Genomic DNA, 20,966 nt, shown 5'->3' on the forward strand with positions numbered 1-20,966 from the left:
CATTCCAAGATGGGAATGAAGAAGAATCTTCATCTGAGAAAAAGTGAACAAAGTTTTTTTCGGCGTCTTTTGAGTTGCCAATACATTTTTATTCCAGTTTGTGTTTTGACCAACCGACAGCTAGAATACAGAATACATTTTCAATTTTTAATTGATTACATTAAAAATGGAGACCCACCTGAGGGTGGTGGCAGATGCCTTTAATCCCAGCACTGGGATAGGAGGCAGAGGCAAGCAGATCTCTGTGAGTTCAAGGTTAGTCTTCTCTACAAATTGAGTACAGGAAAGCGAAGGCTACACAAAGAAAACCTTGTCTTGAAGAGAAAAACAAAACAAAAATAAATTTAAAAAATGAACAAAAATTAAGCCCCATGGGAAAAAAATTGTAGTAACCAGTACAGGGAAAATTCTCTGTAAAACTTTTTGATGAATTGGCTTCCTGTAGGCTTAGCTTTTTCACCAAACCTACTTTATTTAGGGTTCATAAGAAACTTCACCTCCCTTCCAGTCCCCCACAACCTTAGGTAGGAGATTAGTAGGGAAAAGGGCTGTAGTCCTTTTTTATGTACTTCCTGCTGATTAGGGTCATGGATCGTTAGGGGGTTACCAGACTCAGTCATCAGGATACCAGTAGTCCAGTCCAAAGGCTGCTCGAAGCAGCAACATGAAGTCAGCGAAAGCTGCAGGACCTAGTTGGATTGCCCAGAGAAGCTCTCTGGAATGTTTCTCTCTTTGAAGTCAAGAGTCAAGGCACGAAGATCAGCACAGCAATGCTGAGCCAAAAACAAACAAACAAACAAACAAATAAATAAAAAGAAAAACATGTTGATCCGAAAAACAATGTCTTAATGTGTATGGGCCTCTATAGATCTCCTCTCCTCAGAGTCCACCCACGGATGTTCTCAGTGGGCCAAAGTCACTCCCCTCGCAAAACAGCACATGACCAGAGTCCAGAAACTTCCACTTCACTTGCAGTAGTAATATAAACTCATTTTTATAGTAACTAAGATAAGAGTTGACCTGGAGATAAGTCATTCAGCCAATGAGCTAGCAGAAGCGAAAAGACCTGCAGTTTTCCCAGCTCAGTCCATGACTTCCCTTCTCACCTGAAACAGTCTCTCTAGACTGTGGAGTCCCTGGTGACAGTGGTCATCTGTGCTTTCTTTTCCTACCAAGTGCCTGATCACTCAGTCAGCAAAGTAAAGAGGACTTTGATGTTTGTTCTCACAAGTAATGGTGTCTGTGTGATGGCCACCCATTCCATCTTCGAACGTGATTTGAGTAATGATTTTAAGTGGTTAAAAAGAGCTGTTCTAAAATTTCCTTTTCAGCAATGCATACACACATAGGGTTTGGTGTTTTCAAATATACAGATGAAAGAACTAAGGAGGGACAGTTGGACTAAATGGGCGAGTCTAAACAATCTACCAAACACAACGTGTAGTGCATTTATATTTTAGGTAAAGACCTATCAATAAATCCTAATTCTTAGTCCTGGCTAGGACTATAGCTCAAACAAAAGTCTATGTATAGTATTTCAAAACTCTCTCCTTCTGCACAGTTCGCATATGTTGCAATTTTTCATTGGGAATAATATAAGAGGCTTTCCTTTTTCTTTTTCATTTTAAGATTGATTTGGGTGCTCTGTCTGCATGCGCACCTGCAAGCCAGAAGAGGGCATCAGATATAGCTAGATGGTTGTGAGCCACCATGTGGTTGCTGGGAATTGAACTCAGGACCTCTGGAAGAGCAGACAGTGCTCTTAACCTATGAGCCACCTCTCCAGCCCCCAAGAGATTTTTCATAGAGATTTCCTCTTCTGAGGTTTTGATTTGTGAGCTTGTTTTTTGTTTTTTGTTTTTCTATGTCCTCTCATATGGACTCTGGCAATCACTGGACATGTTCCTGCAGCACCAGGAAGGACAGAGAGGTGTTTTGGCCATTACCTCAGTTGGCCTATGAGCCCCAACTTGTAGGCTGATTTGCTTGCCTAGGATGGTTGGCTGTGCGGTGGGGGAGACTGTGTGCAAGCAAGCCACACCTACATTCTGGTTGACAGCTGTCAGGTAAATCTTCGTTGGTGGCCACAAGTACCATTAAGAGAGAGAAAGTAGGGGCTGAAGGCAAATAGCTGTGCAGTCCGAGAAGAGCAGCCCCCTTTGCATCCTGTGGCTGGTGACTCATGCCTGTGGACCAAAAGCAGAGGTGGTAGAAAATGAGGGAAGAAGGGAAGGATGCCCTCCCTGGTAACAAATTTGGAAAATGCCCACTTTGGGCATTTTTGTTGGCTTGAATGGCAGCTGATGAAAATAAGGTAGTATTGAGTTACTGGGAAAGTATTTTTTCTCATGGCTACATGAGAAACAGACCTTACTATTTATGTACATCTTAATTTTTAGACATTAAAACTATTGGCATGTAGCCACATTTAAAAATAACCTGTGTTTTGTACTTTCTTGATGTGTAACTATAGAACATTCCTTGACCTTCCTCTGCCCTCCATCCCAGTATTTAGTTACCATGGCTCCTAACAAAGCTATTTTTTTTTCTTGACACGGATAGCAAGATAGCAGGGCCAGAAAGCCTGGAAACACTAACTCAAAGTGTAGTCTAACAACCTGCAACTTGTTAACTGACTGTGCTTCTGTCCCAGCTTGTGACTCTTCTGTGCTTATCCTCCATTTGGACATTTTGTTCAAAGCTCCTCCTCAGGCACCAGGCACCTGTGTCCCATTGCTTCAGCTGGGAAGAGCTTACTCAACCGCTAGGGTTCAGCTGCACACTGCCACTCAAAAACATCCTGGGATAGGATGTAGCTACATTGTCAGAGTACTTGCCTAGGATGCAAAAGCTACATATTGTGTTCAAGATCAGCCTGGATAGTGAGACCCTGCTTAAAAACCAAACAATGGCAACAACAAATAAACACCATTCGAGGCTTACACTTCTGCCCAGATCTGCAGCTTTCAGTCTTTGCATGTTTCTGATTTCTTTTCTTTTCTTTTCTTTTCTTCTTTTCTTTTCTTTTCTTTTCTTTTCTTTTCTTTTCTTTTCTTTTCTTTTCTTTTCTTTTCTTCTCTTCTCTTCTCTTCTTTCTTTCTTTCTTCCTTCTTTCTTTCTCTCTTTCTTTTTCTTTCTTTCTCTCTCTCTCTTTCTTTTTATTTTGTTTTGGTTTTTTTGAGACAGTGTTTCTCTGTGGAGCCTTGGCTGTCCTGGACTCACTTTGTGGACCAGGCTGGCCTCAAACTCACAGCGATCTTCCTGCCTCTTCCTCCCTTAGTGCGCCACCTCACCCAGCTGTTTCTGATTTCTTATCATCTCAGGAGTGATCCCAGATCAAATTTTCTTAATCCTCAGATATGAGAGAGACTATTCCCAAAGTGTGTCCAAAATTTTCTTTACTTAAAAGAAAGAATAGACTTAAATTTCTGTTTGGGAGTGATTGCGTGAGAAGCACTGAGGTGTGGGCTCCTATTGCATTTGTTTATAGTGAGTTTCCTATTGATGAAAGTCTGTGTGCACAAGCCTCGAACCTGGAACAGTTCTGCCCCAGAATTCCTGAGCACAACAGAATTTAAAGAAAGACTTTACATTCATGGTCCGAACATCCTTCTATACTTACAGTTCACAAAACCACAACCAGTTTCGTATTTCAAAGCGAACAACCCCACCACCACCAAAAATGCTTGGGGTACAGTTCTACTACTTGATTCTTTGTTATTAAAATTATAGTCATTCTTGTCATCAGTACATGTGATATGTATGTGCATGATGTGTGTGTAGATTTTAAAAGACAATTGTGGGAGTCAGTTCTCTCCTTCTACCTTGGGTTCCAGAGATTGGGAGTTTAGATCATCAAGTTCGTGGAATCACCTTTATCCACTGAGCCATCTTTTTGGTCCAATTGCTGTCTTCATGACTGGTTTCAACTTTGCTCTTTAGCTTTCTTGAACTCCTTTCCCCAAATGTCTCCTTAGGCAAGGAGGTTAACTTGTGTGTTTCCTGGTAAATTCACTATGAGCAGCTTGACTTAGTCCTAGATGAAATTAAAATTTCATTTCAGTCCTCCTGTCTCCTCTCTCAAACTCTCCTTCATATTTTGGGGTATAACTCAGTCCTGCACCTTGGCGATGGGCAAGAGAGCTCTGCCGGAAGTATTCAGGGGTCCTGCTTTTGGCTGTGTTAGAGACGCTCTTGTCTGCTCTCAGGACTGCATTAATAATTAAAAGGCCCTGTGAAAAATGAAAATGTGGGAAGTACGTGTCCAAGGATAATTAAGAATTTCAGTTGGGCTCAGTGGTGCACGCTTGTAATCCCAGCACTTGAGGAGGCAGAGGCAGGCTGGTCTCTGAGTTCGAGGCCAGCCTAGTCTACAAAGCGAGTCCAGGACAGCCAAGGCTACACAGAAAAACCCTGTCTCAAAAAGAAAAAAAAAAATTCAAGCTGGCCTATAGCACAGACTGGCAGTCTTGAGCCTGAGGAGCTGAAGTTAGGCCATGTGATGTGATACAGGTCAAAAACCAGAAACACCCCCGTGGCACGCCTGGGTTGACTACCCAGAGGCTATTTAAGCTGTGGGCTGGCTTTCCCCGGGTCTGAGGATTGTTCAATGTTCCTAAATAAACTGCATTGAAAAAAAAAAAAAAAACCAGAAACAAAGCAAAAACAAAAAACAAAAAAACAAACAAACAAAAACCCAAAACAACAGAATGAAGGGAATGAATAATTATCAGTTTCCAGAAAGAAGCACGGGAGAAGTGGGTGTCCTGTAGGGATGCTTGGCTCCCACAGTGCTGAAGCCCGCTCTACTTGGGCTCACTGCTGTCACCTCCCAGTCGGACTCCTGATAAAATGACCCCACTACTCTGGTGAAATACCCGGACTCTCATAACATCTCTGGAACTCTGTCCTAATTCACGCCAGGGCCACAGACACCCTGCACCTTCCATTTCAGCTCCAAGCTCTGTGGGTGCAAGCCCCCGGCACTGTTGACGAGTGCCTGATCAGCTCTACGGGCACCTGGCCACTTCTCTGTCTCTCTTAAGAATCTGGTGGTGCTGGAGGCGCACACTGCTAAATCTGGATTATACGTTTGCATATCTCAGGACGCTGGCTAGTGCCAGTGGGAATCCTCTTGAGTTTTAGCCATAAAACTTCACGGGAATTCCTTTCCTTTTATGTTCATTCCTTCGGCAGTGTATCTGAAGGAGGAGGAGGGAGGGACAGAGAGCGTCATTGCTGCCCTGTCTTTTCTGCTCCTCTTTTCCAACAACAGCAAACTGGAGACAGAATGGAGAGCGGTGGAAACTGCGCCTCTCCAGCTTAGACGTGCCCGCCAGTCAAGTCTGTTACAGCTTAGATCAGGGCTGGCACACAAAGGGCTAAAGCTCACACAGGGCCACATCCGATCACTTCCGTACTGCCTGATGGCCTCTTGCATGTCGCAGAGCTGGGTGGAAGAACCAGAAGCTAAATAGCCCTGCAAAGGGTAAACTATTCATTGTCTACACACACAGCTTGCCAGCCCCCGTCCTAGATGCTCGCAGAATGTCCAGCCCATACTGCTTAATCCCATGGCAGCATTCAGAGGTCTCTGAAACCTCAACAGTTACTCTGTCGGAAAGGACCTTCTCATACACATGGAGCACCCAAGAAGCTTGTGGTTTCACGCCGTACAGTGTGTGGACTTTATCATCCCCCTTTTACAGATGAGGAAATGTGGCTTGGAGAGGTGACGCGTGCAAGGGTAGGGCAGCAGCTCTCCTGGCTCCACAGAGTCAACGGCAAAGAGGGTTAGGGCAGTTAGGAACACAAACTCCGTGGCTATTGGTGCATGAGGCCATGGGGTTGGTTGGTGAGCTGAGGTGGGGTGGCTACAAGGTTAAGGGAGAGTAGTGTCTGGGGTCATAATGTTTTTGACAAAACTGTTGCAAAGGTGGCATCATAGACATACTTCCTGGCATAGACACTCGCTGGGCCTGAAATTTCTTTCTGTCTTCTGATATGGCATTTTACACATGTTAAGTTCTTAAGCACCTCGAATAGTTTATCACAGCGTTCTCCGACTTTATGACTGCAATTTGCATTCTTTTACCAGTTAAGTTCATGACGACTGGTTGATTGGAGAAGCTAATCCTCGTTCTAGTGCCAGAATGGTAAGCATCATCAATATCTTAGACAGTGACGTGGTTATGGTCGCCCTCACAGTATACATATTAATGGGAGTGATACATACATACATATATATATATATATCTTTTCTTTTCTCCTTCCTTGATTTGAAGTTAGCTCTTTAAACTGTCTTTAAATTTGGTCATCTCGGGTTTTTATTTAACTATGATAAGGAATGTTGGAGGACAATTAGAAAAGACAGAGCCTGGGAGTTTAAAATAGACATACCCTTAGTCCTTACACTATGGATGACTTGAAGTTACCCTTTCATGTTAAGAAATAGCCTAAGGATTTGAAATGTGCGACACCTTTAGGGACAACTGAACACACCTGACAACGTGGCCGGCGTTTAGAACACTTGGAGCCATCCATTGTCAGCACACATATGGGGCAGTCAGTTCAGATTCCCATTTTTCCCCCGTGTCAGCATGAAACAATGACATCATCATTCCTTTCACTAAGCAAGGCTAATGCTGGCTATCAGATGGGATTTGCCTCATGTTTCTCGAAAATGTAATAAAATTATTTAAGAATATTTTCCATATAAGACAAACATTTTTATAATGTGAAATTTTGCGGTTATTTAAACAGAATAATTAGCTCATGTAGAGGTTTTTTTTCTTCTTCTTCATTTTGCTAACTGAAAGATTGGTCCAACTCACATTCAGTTGTCATAAACAGTTATCTCATTGGAGTGCCAGTGATTTTTTTTTGTTTGTTTGTTTTTACAAATTCAAAAGCTAAATGTGAAGTCTGTGAAGGCAAAGTTACCCCGTGGGTCCACTGAAAATGAAAGTCTCATGCAGGGGCTGGAGAGAGAGTTCACCACGCTAAAGCTCTTGGTGTGTAAGTATGAGAATGTGAGCTGAGCCTCCAGCACCCATACTACGGACCAGGCTTGGCAGCTTGTGCCTGCGATCCCTGCCTGGGGGAGGGGGTACTGGGGCAGAGACAGGGAGGTTCCTGGGGCTCGTTGGCCAGGCACTGCAACTGAGCTTCAGGTTCAGTGAGAGACGAGTGAGGGAGGAAGACACCTGGCGTTACCCTCCGACATCCACTTCCGGGAACGCCCACCTGCCGCCCGGGGTCCGGGAAGGAACTTGGGCACTGTGGAATACAAGTCTGGGACAAGAAGGGGAAGAGAGTGTTCTCTTTAAGAACAAAGTTGTCACACGAGTCAGAAATGGAGAAGATGTCTCTTAGATTGTGGGGTTTGACGTTGGTTGTTGTTGTGTGAGGCAGTGGGCTTGCACAGCCTGCAGTTGTATTTCAGCCCCCCCGGGAGAATGACTGTGAATTCCTTTATGTTGTTGTTTCTGACCCTGGGCTAACAGCTCCTATTCAGGTTTTGCCCCTAGAGAATCCAGCTTGCCCTGTGTTCTAGTTAAGGCTTTCTCAGCTGCTGACTGAATTAGATGCACGAATAACGATACCTCATTTTGCCTAGCTTCATTTTTTTTTCCAAGTGGGACAAATAAAAGCCAGATCCACCAGAAAAATAAAAGGATGATAATCATATACATTTGTGAGCCTTGCCCTTCGTATGAAATAAACTAGTAGTTCTTGATTCTATACTATGCCTAAGATTTACGGTAGTGTGACATTTTAAGATGGTATGCTGTACCTGCTTGTGATCCTAGCACTCAGGAAGCTGCGCCAGGAGGACTGTTCAGTGTTTGAAGCCCTCCTGGACTACACAGTGAATTCTAAGCCAGCCAGATCGGCTTGGTGAGTCCCTAATTGAAACAAACAAGAAACCCCCAAAAGCTTTCATACATATAAATATATTTTAAAATGTGTTTGAAAGTCAAGAATTGGTAGTTGATGTTGGAAATACACGAAACACATGTCAGAGATGCTATTCTGTCATCGTTACTGTGCATATCAGTCTGTAACTAAACGGATGAGTGCTTTTCTCTTTTTTGTATATTGACAGTAACACTGTTTACGCTAAATAAGAGAAAGCAAGCCCCCAAATCTCTGCAACAGATGCTATAAAGGAATGAAAGAGGCAAAATGTGATACCCAGGCTGCAGGGTCCCAGGACTTTGTGGTGTAATTTGCGCATAGGAAATAAAGAGACTTGAGTGGTCCCAGCTGCCACATTTACCAGCAGCGCGCCACTAGGCCTCCGAGTACTGGGTGTTAAAGAAGTGCAGGCACTAATGTACAATTCGGTTTAGGGAAGCAAACCAGCAACTATCTGTATAAGCTACTCTTTATGCTCTAGACGAATCCATAAGACTTAACACGAGAAGCTCAAGAACCCAACCAAACAGTCTGTGGTTGAGGAAATGGTGGTACAAAGGCCTGTGCTGTCACGGGGCAGCAGAGGAGGGATCCGGCTTGCAGTGATGGGCAGGGAGACTGGAGGAGGCCAGAGAGACACTGTCTACTGTTGACATGCCACAGCAGTGTAGCATCTGAACCTCCAGCATCACACTGGAGGAGTCTGCCTTGCCTCATGCGGGGACCACTTGCCCCCTGAGATCTGGGGCATTTTGGTAATTCTCTTAACCCAGGGGAGCTCAGCCCCCTTCAGAGGGCTATTTGCAACTTGCTGGTTTCCCACGCTGCCAGGATGTTAGTGTCTAAATCTGTACCCATGAGGGTGCCCACTTTCTGTAAAACCATTGGCTTCTCTTGTCTGTAGTTACTCTACATTCTCAACAGTCTTCCTTCATGTGTTTATCGTTGATTGAGTGTTGCGGGTGAGATCGGAAACAGGTGTAAGTATTTAATGCTCCGTGTTTCTCACAGAACGCTTGTGTTGAGTTTAGTGAGTTTTTATATTTTTAGTGTTAGGAAATTCTCCAAATATTATTAATTGCTTTTGACCATTGCTGGTCCGAACATTCTTGATTCTAACTAGATTTTCAACTAATAACATTTATTGGAAGCCATAAGTTTTATAACCCTATATTTTATTATCTGAGGTATTTTAAATTCAAATAGCAATGTCTATAGGTGTTTTGATGCTAAGAAGAAATTAATCCTCAAGACTTTATGTTTTCTGAGTAATATGAAGAGCAAGTGTACAAAACTGCTAAGGAAGGGGGCTGAGATAATGGCACCATACATACAGTGCCTACAGCATGAGCATGGCGATTTGAGGACCTGAGTTTAGATTCCCAGCACTGTGGCACCTACACCTGTAACCCCCAAACTAGGGGTTGGAGATACATGTAGACAGACCCCCTGCAGATCACTGGTTTGCCGGTCTAGCTGAATCACTGAGCTACAGTGATATTTGAGCTCTGGCTCAAAAAAATCAGGTGGAGAGTGAACAAGACACCTGATGTTGCTATCTGCCCTGTACAGTGCAGCCTGGCAAAAAGGCCAGCGGCCAGCAGAGTACTGGGACATTACCACAAAACAGTCCTCACCCTCTCTTTAAGATAGAAAAGACAAAACCCAGCGTGCTTAGATCCAGAGGCAACAGAAATCATCAGTTCCAGTTTTGTTGTCCTTGGTGAATTTTAAGATGTGAAAAACCACCCAAACACTGCCCTCTTCTCTGCACGGCCAGGTTATTTTCCCTGTGCATCCTGGATACACCATTAAATCTGATTATAAATATCCCAGTCCGTGAAATGTTTGGACATCTCTCAGGAAGGTCCATCTTACTATCTACGACGTGCACACACCTACATGAGCAGGTAGAGACAGCACACGCACAAGTGGGAGAAGAAATGTTACTTGTTGCTGTAGTCAGAGATTTAAAACGCACAAGGACAAAGCCAGTGAAGTCGCTCGTTGGGCAGAGACTCTTGCTGCTAAGCCTGATGGCCTGACTTCATCCCCTGGGACTCACGTGGTAGAAAGTGAAAACCACCTGACTCCCAAAGCTGTCCTCACCTTGACACCCTCATCATAACACGAGTGCAGCCTCACACACGCATGCACATGGATTATCACGTGTGTGTGTGTGTGTGCGTGCACACCCACAAATCAGTATGAAACGATTTAAAACATGAGGGTAGAGTAGTCATTTTGCATTTTTCAAAATGCAAAAATGATATTGCAAATTAGTAATTTCTCATATTCCTGCCTATTTTTAAAATTGTTTTCTTGAAAGTATGCATTTTATGTTGCACATAGCCCTCCTCATACCTTCCTTTGTTGGACTAAATTATTTTATAAAAGAATTCATGAGCAAAATATATTTTAAAACTTTTAAAAATTATTTTGGGTGCTTGGGTATTTTGCCCGTATGCTTGTCGGTGCACTGTGTGCATGAAGTGCCCGTAGAAGCCAGGAGAGGGCGTCAGATTTCCCTGGCACTGGAGTTACAGATGCTGTGAGTACCGGGAATCACTCTCTGGTCCTGTGAGGGAGCAACCAAAGCTCTTAACTACTGAGCCTTTCTCTAGCCCCGTGTGCAACCATGTAAAAACAAAATGAAATGGACCTGCTTTGACGTACAGATACAAATCTATGTACAAATAGGTAAACGTGGGAAGTGTTTACTGAAAGTTCACTTTTTCAGCTGGAGGATCTTGGACACTCGGTGATGGCTGGTGGAAAGAACAGCAAAGGGCAGCCCAGAAGACAGTGTGGTGGGTGAAGAATTCATCTGTTCAGGGGCTTTAGTTAGAACATTTGAGGTCACCCTCCATCGTCACACAGTGTAACTCACATTGCATGCTCTTCCGTTTCCGCATGCTAATTCATGCCCTGGCATTTTTCTGACCAGAATTTTGCTAGTTTTTAGACTTTTTTTTTCTTTTCCTGGAAAACTTTTATAGGTCTGCTGCTATCATCCTTGAGGCATATTAAACAGAACTTATTAAAACATTTCAGTACAGTTTTAGGCTAGAGCAGAATAATATTTTTCTGTTTTGCCACACTTTTGGTGTTTTCTTTGGCCATCTGATTACAACATGGCTGCTTGGGCTCCAAGAGAATCCTGTCTCCCCAAATCCTACAGCCTCATGAGAGTATTTAAATGGCATATTAATATTAATATTAGGCTAGATCTGGCCTACCAGAAGAAAATAATTTAAAAATTTAAAAACCTGGTTATTTCAGAGGTTTAACGACTGTGGACAGTGAGGGGTGAAAAAATTCACTTTGTAGGCCTCGTGGCATGAAATATGGAGGACAAAAGGCAAAAAGGGTAACATTCAGGGTAAACCTGGGAGAAAATTCTAACAGTTATTCTAAACCCAGGAACTTTTCTGAACCATGAGCATGATTAAGATGGACCTTCCTGAGAGATGTCCAAAACATTTCATGGACTGGGATATTTATAATCAGATTTAATGGTGTATCCAGGATGCACAGAGAAAATAACCTGGCCGTGCAGAGAAGAGGGCAGTGTTTGGGTGGTTTTTCACATCTTAAAATTCACCAAGGACACAAAACTGGAACTGATGATTTCTGTTGCCTCTAAGCACGCTGGGTTTTGTCTTTTCTATCTTAAAGAGAGGGTGAGGACTGTTTTGTGGTAATGTCCCAGTACTCTGCTGGCCGCTGGCCTTTTTGCCAGGCTGCACTGTAAAGCATCATTCTCCCTGTAGTTACCTTTTTCTGAGCTTTAGGCTTTTTTCTTTATAATTCTCTGAAGTAATTAAAAAATATAAATATATATGCATCCATATGATATGGTGGCTTCTCATTATATGCGTGAGGTAGGTTCTTGAGAGTATGAAGAGAGAGAAGTAAAACCAGAAAGAGTAGCTGATGAGTCTAGGGAAGAGCCAAGCTTAGTCAGAAAAGAAGTTTTTGTTGATGAGGAGGATAGGGAACATTTTGAGCAGTGTTTAGTCACAACAGGAAAAGGGAGTATCTGATATGAACCAAGGGCAAGAGTGAGCATGCCTGGGAAAGTTCAAGGCTAGGGACTAGAAGGGCCAAGGAAGCCTGGTGTGCAATGTGGGGGTGGGGATGGGGTGTGTAGCAGAGGGTGACTGCAGAAGCCATAAGACGGTGTAACTGGAGTTGCAGGCAGACGGGAGCTACAGGACACAGGTACTAGGAACCCACTTGTCCTCTGCAAAAGCAAATGCTCCTAAGACCGCACTCTTTCTCCAGGCTTCTCTTCAAGTGCTGCGGAAATGCTTCTCATTTCAGCCTAAATGACTACAGAGCTTGTGTTTATATTCTGTAACTCACACGCCACCATCCACAAGGCAGAACGCTGCTGCGGTACTGCTGGGCGGGAAGGCAGCAGGGGTGAAGAGGAGGGAGGACCAGAGATAAAAGAAGGAGTTTCAGAATGGTATTCAGCCCCTCCTTTCTTTGCACTCTACTCAGCGAATTCCATGCACTGTGTTGCTGACAGGTTGCTGTGAAAGGAGAGTAAGGGTTTCCAATGAACTGTGTTAGCATGGTTGCTTATGAAATAGAATCATCTGTCCCCAGACAATACCGATATTCAAAAAAGGCTGCAAAACCTGATGTGAATCTTCAGTGTATTCTACCTGTTTTCTGTAGAAAACCTCCTTTAAGGATACGCCATGGAGGGGTGCAAAGGTGCCTGATTTTTTTTTTTCAGGAAATTTACTTAAAGTTTCCAAACTTGCAGTGATCTAATGAAGGCCTGTGGAGCTCCACTTGCATGCCCTGCCACCTGCCTATTCCCCTTAGAAGCATATAATGGATTTTTGCATATAATGTTTGCTATTGTTTGGTTCTGGGGCTTTTAAGACAGTATGTATGAATGTATGTTTTTGTATGTATGTAATGGTATGTTTGTATGTGCGTAATGGTCATCCCTGTTCACACTTTGAGTCCTGTTTCCATGACAGTCCCTTTAGAACTGATTACACTGTTTCTCAGGAAGGGTCTTTGGAAAACCATCATTTTACAGGTTCTGTAGTTCGTTGCTTTGGAAATAGATGTTTGTTTGTTTGTTTGTTTTTTCTTAGTAACTTAATTTCAGTACTATAGGAATTTTGCAGGTGCCTGTGGAGGAGAACAAATACATACGTTTATATGATCCCACCCAAAGAAAACATCATCTTGTGAGCATTCATGTCATTTTCTTCATCCTCTGATTTCCACCATCAGACATGGGCTCAGTCCGTAGCTCTACTCAGCTGTGTGAGCAAGGGAACTACAGTTTATGTATCTAAACCCTCATTGGCTTCATCTGTGTGAGACTGTGTGAGGCTGTGTGAGACTCAGAATGGCAGTAGCTGGTTTTGGAGGTGGACATGAATGTGTGATGACATCCTGTGTGTGAAGCACTTCAAGCTTTGTGCATAGGAGCCAATGAGAACTGTTGGAAAGGAGTCAGGCATCGTTCTCTCTCAAGGGGGCGGCAGGGAGCATCTTGCTGGGTCATTAGTTCCTACAAGACACAATAAAGTGGCTTAAAGTGATTCTTCATGTTAGTGCACTTGGCTCTGCTATTGAAAAATTGTATTTTCTCCTCCCAGGGGCCCTGTCTAATTTCATCCTGAACTGTCTCCATGAGTGTGTTATCATTGATGACTTTCACGTTCCAGAGATAGAACAGGTGCCGATCACTGATGCTGTTATGGAAATAAAACTAAAAGACTGTACCTGGCTTACCATGAAAGGGCTAGAATCTATGTGCCCATGTCAAGAGGAAAGTAACCAAGGTGAAAGTTCAATGACACCAAGAAAAATATTTGCTTAGGCAAAATAAATGATCCTCCATTTGCTAAAGTGAATCCACACAGACAGGAACCAGAGCTTAAGCTTTCAAGCTAAAAGGATGTAAAATTACTGGGTAATTCTAAAATTCATGTTGGATTTATTTATTTCCCAGAATTCACTTATGTAGAACCGTGAAAAAACTTATCTGAGAACATTAACTTCAGGTGGAAATTTTTAGAAGGATCCAAATATAAAGACACTTGATAATAAATTGATGATACTTTCTGTATTTTTGCAATTACAACTGTGATTAGTACATACACACAACATAGACAAACACAGATACATAAGAGAGTCAGGAACAAGTGATGTGTTTTGATTACAGGGCTGTGGCATTTTAAATAATCACTCCACTGACCATGCTTTGGCAACTATTATCTAGAAATCCTGTTAACTCGTGTTTTAAATAAAAGTTATTAAATTAATATATGATCCATCATCTCTAATGGCCTTAAGACTTTACTTCAGATAAAAGCAACCTGTGTGTTTGTGTGTGTTTGTGTATATGTGTATAGTTGCTGAGACTCAGTTTGGGAAGCTCACGTTGGCTGAGTATGGCCTGTGGCAGGTGGCGACTTTAATCTGAAACTCTATTCACCATCTATTTGTCTCTCTTTTCTTCTCCCCCTTCCTTCTTCTATTTCCATGCTCTTTGTTTCTTTTTTATTTTTAAATTAAATGTTATGTATATGAATGTTTAGCTTATATATGTCTGCGTATCATATGTATGCCTTTTGCCTGTAGAGAAGGGGCATTGGATCCCCTGAAATCAGAGTTACAGATGGCTATGAACTCCCATGTAGGCGCTGGGAATAGAACTCTGGTCCTCTTGCCAAAGTCGAAACTCCTGAACCATCTCTCTAGATCCACCTCCTTTTTTTTTTTTAAAAGTCATCTTGAAGCTTAGGTTTGCTTATAAATAAGCTGTCATAACATACAGAAGATATGCTCCAAAGTGCCCTGGTTTCCATTATAAAATAACATCATTTTTTTTTATTTTTGCTGTTTACCAGACGAGCACAAACGAGGCTCTAAAATTGAGAAATAATCTCTGAGTCAATCAGAGAAGAGTGTGCCAATATCAAGTTTATATTGTTTACAGTTATAGAGAGCTCTCATCCATAAAGGATCCCATTTTATTGTAAGAGTTCCTTTTAAAAAAGAGCATGAGATACTGATTTCAATATTCATTTGAAGATATGAATATTCACCATTTTCATGTGAGATATTTTCATAAGGAGAAATCATACTATGTTTATTTATCTGTTCTAAAATCTGTTTTATAAAGCTCCCCTTAGAAAACAGGGAATAGGACAGGAGCCTGCCACAGAGGGCCTCTGAAAGGCTCTACCCTGCAGGATATCAAAGCAGATGCTGAGACTTATGCCAACCTTTGGGCAGAGTGCAGGGAATCTTATGAACGAAGTAGGCAATAGTAAGACCTGGAGAGGACAGGAGCTCCACAAGGAGAGCAACAGAACCAAAAAAATCTGGGCCCAGGGGTCTTTTCTGAGACTGATACTCCAACCAAGGACCATTGGTGGAGATAACCTAGAACCCCTGCACAGATGTAGCCCATGACAGTTCAGTGTTCAAGTGGGTTCCATAGTAATGGGAACAGGGACTGCCTCTGACATGAACTGATTGGCCTGCTCTTTGATCACCTCCCCCTGAGGGGGCCGGGGAAGCAGCCTTGCCAAGCCACAGAGGAAGACAATGCAGCCAGTCCTGATGAGACCTGATAGACTAGGATCAGAAGGAGGGAGAAGAGGACCTCCCTATCAGTGGATTTGGGGGGGCATGGGTGGAGATTGTGGAGGGAGGGTGGGATTGGGAAGGGAGGAGGGGGCTATGAGGGGATACAAAGTGAATAAAGTGTAATTAATAAACATTAAAATAAAAAATATTTTAAAAAGCTCCCCTTAGTTCCTAAAATATGATTGGGTTCTTAAAGGGGAATTTGTGTTCCAATAACAAAGTCATTCTGTTTGGAACAAATAGGGAAAACCTTATTGTTTAGTCGTTTCAGAGAAGGGATGTTTTATACTGTAAATTTTAAATAAGGCCTCATCTTAGTTACTTTCTATTGCTGTGTTAATACACCACAGACAAGGCGATTTCTAGAAGAGAGAGTTAATTTTTTGTGGCTCACAGTTTTGGAAGGTTTACATCCATCCTGGTGGGGAGCACGGCCCTGGGCAGGCAGATACGGCTCTGTAGCAGTAGCCGAGTCACATCTTGATCCACAAGCGTAAAGCAGAGAGCATGCATTTTTCAAACCTCAAGTCGACCCCCAATGACACGTCCTCCAACAAGGCCGCACTTCTTTAATCCTTTCTAAACAGCTCCACCAGCTGGAGACCAAACATTCGGATGTATGAGCCTATGGGGGCCGTTCTCGTTCAAACCACCCGAGGCCACCTGCTTCACTGCTGATGGCAAGCTTTGTAGCACAGCCCCGGGATGTTAGTGCTGTCTTCCACCCACGTGCTTAGGTTCCAGCCCCGGAGCTCAGCATGTCAGTTTGCAGCATCTCGGCTGGTCCTGTTCTCAGGTCCCAGAGGGGCGGCCTTAAAACACTCATCCTATAACGCCTGGAATATTCCCACTTTGGGGTGTGTTCATATCTTAGCTGTGGCTTTCTCCGTTTTCTCCAGAAAATATTGTCCATCTTTTTTTATTTTTTATTTTAAAATTGATCATTTTCTCCTAATGTTTGGTACCCTTATCACTGTTAGTGACGGATATTGAAAGCCCACCTTGGGAAAAGGGGCGATGGAGAGATTAAATCCCCTATCCTGTGCACTGTCCTCTCTAGGAGTTTCCTGCTGTTGCGATAGTCAGCTCCCCCCTAGTGACGCTTCAAGTTTGGATCTTCTAATAAGTGGTCTTAGGTAGACTCTCATCTACGTATTTCAGACACGCCATTCTAGAGATGGTGTAGAGATTTCCTGTCTAACCCATGCCGTTTTCCCTCTCGCTGATGTCTCAGTGAGTGTGGGCCCGCCGCGGTACGGAGCCAGGATGTGTGTTGCTGATGACTAGCTCCCATGCTTCTCCCCCGGACATCCTCCCTCCTTTTTTGCCATGCCTTACATTCTAGGATTCCATCCTAGAAGCCACAATCACATTTATTTGTCTGGGCTGCAACAGTTTTATTGCTTTTGATAACCTTGATAATTTTAAGGGTTCCTGGCTCGGAATTCTTCAGAATTCACATCTGTGTTTATCCCGTTAGCAAACTGCCTTGGAAGATCTTAAAGGTACATTGCCAATCTCATCTCACTGTATCCCACACGATCGGTATGACAGAACAGTTGATGCCAGTCTTGCCCTTGACTTGAGATGCTTTTTTTTTTTTTTAAACTTTTCCCTGAAGACTAACCAAGCACTTTCCTAGAAACATTAATAATCATATTCGCTGAGGCTCTCAGGAGCTGACGGGAGCTGCGCTTTCTTTATTGGTAAAGCTGTAAAGCTGCTATAAGTTTGTAAGTGTTAGGACAGAAATACTTTCAGTGGTGATGAAGAACGTCTCTTTACATGTGTTGCAGGTGGGAATGAGGTCCCGAAACCAGGGTGGAGAAAGCTCATCTAATGGGCACGTCTCCTGCCCCAAGTCCTCCATCATCAGCAGTGCCGGTGATCTAAGACCCTCAGAAGACGCAAAAAAGAACAAGGCGAATCGGAAGGAGGAGGATGTCATGGCTTCGGGAACTGTCAAACGGCAATTCAAACCATCTGGAGAAAGTGAGAGAAAGACTAAGAAGTCGCTGGAGCTATCCAAGGAGGACCTCATCCAGCTCCTGAGTATAATGGAAGGAGAGCTGCAGGTAGAGTCAGTCTTGTTCCGCTCATGTGCTGCTAGCTCCCGACCTCGAGAGTCAGAAGTGTGTCCCTCATTGGACTGTGAGAACGCATCTTTGGGAAAGGAGGCTTTCATCCTCATTTGCGTCTAAATGATATTTATGTCTAAATGTCTAATGTTGGCACAGGTTTTCACTGAATAAGTATTTGTTTAAAGAATGACAAGTGGCCAGGTTCTGGAAGCATAAAGTTTTGTCCTGATATAATTCAGCAATAATTTAATGCAGATTCCAGAAAGAGGCTACCTGAAGTGGACAGGGCTCTGACTGAGAGGTGTAGAAATGTTAGGAACAGGAAAAATGTCATGTTGTGATTAGTACTTTTGTGTTTCCTCTAGGAGGGAGGGAGAGTGGGCAACAGAGCTAGAGCTTTTCTGAAACAAGCCTTTCTGCTTTGTCTCCTTCCTTTTCTTTGTAACCCTCAGCCTCAGTGTTCTACTGTGTCATAGGAGTTGAGACATAGCAAGTAGAATATCACATTGTGAGGAACCAAAGTGGTTTCCCAGAGCATTTTCAAGTCTGTTCTTTCATTTGAGCTCAGTAAGATGGAGGAATCATTATACATGTTTTATAAGTGAAGAAGCTGAGGTTACGTGCTGTCGTCTGGTGTGTCTAGATCTCATCTCAGGCTTCCTGGCTCTTGGTCTGCCCACCCATACCAACTTTTTCTAGTTGCCATGAGCCAAGACCATCCCAGTTAAGTCTTTGTTTTGAAGGATTCAGGAAACAGTTTAATTTTTTTTTTTTTTAGCTTAAGACTATTGTTTTTTTTTTTCAAGGACATCAAGGACAGGATGACGAGAATGGAGTTACTAGTTTTCCTTCTCTTAGTTTTTGTTAGCTTTCAGAAGCCTCCAGCAGAATACTGCATGAAGTGAAACCTTCAGATGCTGTTAGTAGCAGAGAGGGAGATGTACGTGTGTGTTCAGATACAGAAGCTTCTGGGGTAAACAGAGACATAAACCAATGAGAACTAAAGCTTGAAAAACACAAGCAAATACAACTGAACAAAATCACATTTAAGCAAAAGAAAAACTTTCCAGAACACAACTGCTAATGAAAATAACATCAGCAGTCCTGGAAATGGGGTCATTGTTTTGTCTATTAACACCTATCGGATAGTCTTGAGTGATGACTCAGCTTTTTAAGCTGTGCCCTGATGGTAGCTGATGACTGAGTTTTGCCCCGGTGATGGTTGGTGACTGAATATGGTGAGAGCAACACTATCTTCTCACCTCATTTCAGCTATGTTGGCTATTGGGAATCTGTGCCTCCTTTAGACACGTCTTTCTGTAGAAGGCTGTTCTATCATGGTGGACTTTATAAGGCCACTCATGTGGCGTTAGGGTCATAGTGGTGCTGCATGTCATTCTAGATTATATAGAATACAACCTCACACTCCAGGGAACCTGAAAAAGGTAGACAGATGTCCCAAAGACTGGTGCTTTCATTTATCTCTTTAAATATAGGATGGTTCCCTTACATCTGTTCCTGGACAGTTATTAAAAAAAAAAAAGTAAAATGTGCACAATATAATTTATTAGGGAGAGGGAGAGAAGTGAAGGTAAAGAGAAATGAAGGGCCTAGTACTTCAGAGTTGCGTGGTAATTTACTTCGAAAAGCAAATGATCAGACACACCCATGCAAAGGCATCTATGTACATATTTGTAAATGGATGTTTTGCAAGGCTCCATTTGTTTAAGAGGAGAGTGATCTTGTATTTGCAGATGTAGAGACCTGTTTGTAGTAGACATTTGTCCTCTATTAGTACCATCACTTCAGAGGGGGACATTGTGGCTAATAGTGGGAAGGCTGGTCACACTAGCAAATGTGAGTGGGCTGATGAAAATGTGCTGGCAGAAGGGAAAGAATTCTGTCTGAAAGGCTGGTGCTGGGAGAAGAAGTGCTTTGGGAAGTAAGTTACTGTTAGCTCAGGACTGTAGGGATGGCTCATGGAGCCATGGAGCAATTAGAGTATTGTTTCTCAGCCCTCTATTGGCCACCAGTGTGTCCGCGGGCTGGCTGTACGTGACTCCAATGCCCTTATTCTAGAGATGACCTCCGAAAGTTCTGTATAATTTTGGGACTGTAATGCACAGTAGAGATGCCTTACTCTTCCATTTCCTGTATATCACGAGCAGTTATGCCCCTGGCTCAAGGAGGGTCAGCCCTCTAGTCCTAGATGGTACAGATTAAAACTCCTTGTCGTACGTTCAGTCCAACATCCTTGCCCATCTTATCACTTACGTTCTGAGAATGTCCACCTTTGGGTTTGGGGATCTTTATGTTTACCCTTATCTCCAGAATTTCCTCCATGTAATTTCACATGTAAACCCACAAAACAAAGACATTGTGTGGAAAGATACCTTTCAAGGAAGAGAGAGAGAGAGATCCTTTTTTTTTCCATAATTTTATTTTTCTCATTAGTTACATTTTGTTAACTCTGTATCCCAGCTGTATCCCTCATTCCCTCCCCAATCCCACCCTCCCTCCCTCATCTCCTCCCTGCCCCGTTCCAAGTCCACTAATAGGGGAGGACCTCCTCCCCTTTCATATGACTCGCTTTTGTCAAGTATTTTCCGGACTGGCTGCAAAGTCCTCCTCTGTGGCCTAGCAGGACTGTTCCTCCCTTGGGAGGTCAAAGAGTCAGTTATTGAGTTCATGTTAGAAATAGTCCTTGTTCCCCTTACTATGGGAAACCAATTGATTACTGAGCTATCACGGGTCACATCCGAGCAGAGGTTCTAGGTTTTATCCTCTCATGGACTTTGGTTGAGTGTCCATCTCAGAAAAGACCCTGTGCCCAGATACGTTTGGTCCTTGTGGAGCTCCTATCCTTTCCACTTCAAACTCCCCTTCTTTCATATGATTCCCTGCACTCTGCCGAAGGTTTGGTTGTGAGTCTTAGTATCTATTTTGGAGCACTGCTAGGTAGAGTCTTTCAGATGCTTTCTACGGTAGACTCCTGTTATACGTTCAATGCATATCCCATTTGTCTTTCTAAATGAGGATAGATCCTCATACCCCATGTTTGCTTTCTTGATTATCTTCTTTAGGTGTATAGATTTCATTTTGTTTATCCTATCTTTTAGGTCTATATAAGCGAGTATATTCCATGTTTGTCTTTCTCCTTCTGGGATACTTCACTAGAACCCAAAGTTTAGTGTGTTGCAAATATTAAAAGTGGGACCAGTAGAGATGTCACATTCTGGGTACTATGCAAGTCTGGGGGTTTTGTATTCACTACCCAATGGCTGATGTTCAATAAAGTGGTATAACTATGAAGCCTGAGGGTGGGGG

At 43.0% G+C, this 20,966-nt stretch overlaps 1 protein-coding gene across 3 annotated transcripts in view; it reads left to right on the plus strand.

Moving 5' to 3' along the window:
- Filip1 (filamin A interacting protein 1) overlaps window positions 1-20,966 on the plus strand; it is a 166,200-nt gene that overhangs the window by 50,788 nt on the left and 94,446 nt on the right. For all 3 annotated transcript variants that reach the window (XM_060384706.1, XM_060384704.1, XM_060384705.1), the window contains exon 2: window positions 17,355-17,633. In XM_060384706.1, coding sequence (XP_060240689.1) covers window positions 17,361-17,633 — 273 coding nt within the window. In that variant the 5' untranslated portion in view covers window positions 17,355-17,360. The remainder of the gene's footprint in view (window positions 1-17,354; window positions 17,634-20,966) is intronic.

Source organism: Meriones unguiculatus, chromosome 6 (genome assembly GCF_030254825.1).
Source record: "Meriones unguiculatus strain TT.TT164.6M chromosome 6, Bangor_MerUng_6.1, whole genome shotgun sequence".
NCBI classification, from domain to species: domain Eukaryota; kingdom Metazoa; phylum Chordata; class Mammalia; order Rodentia; family Muridae; genus Meriones; species Meriones unguiculatus.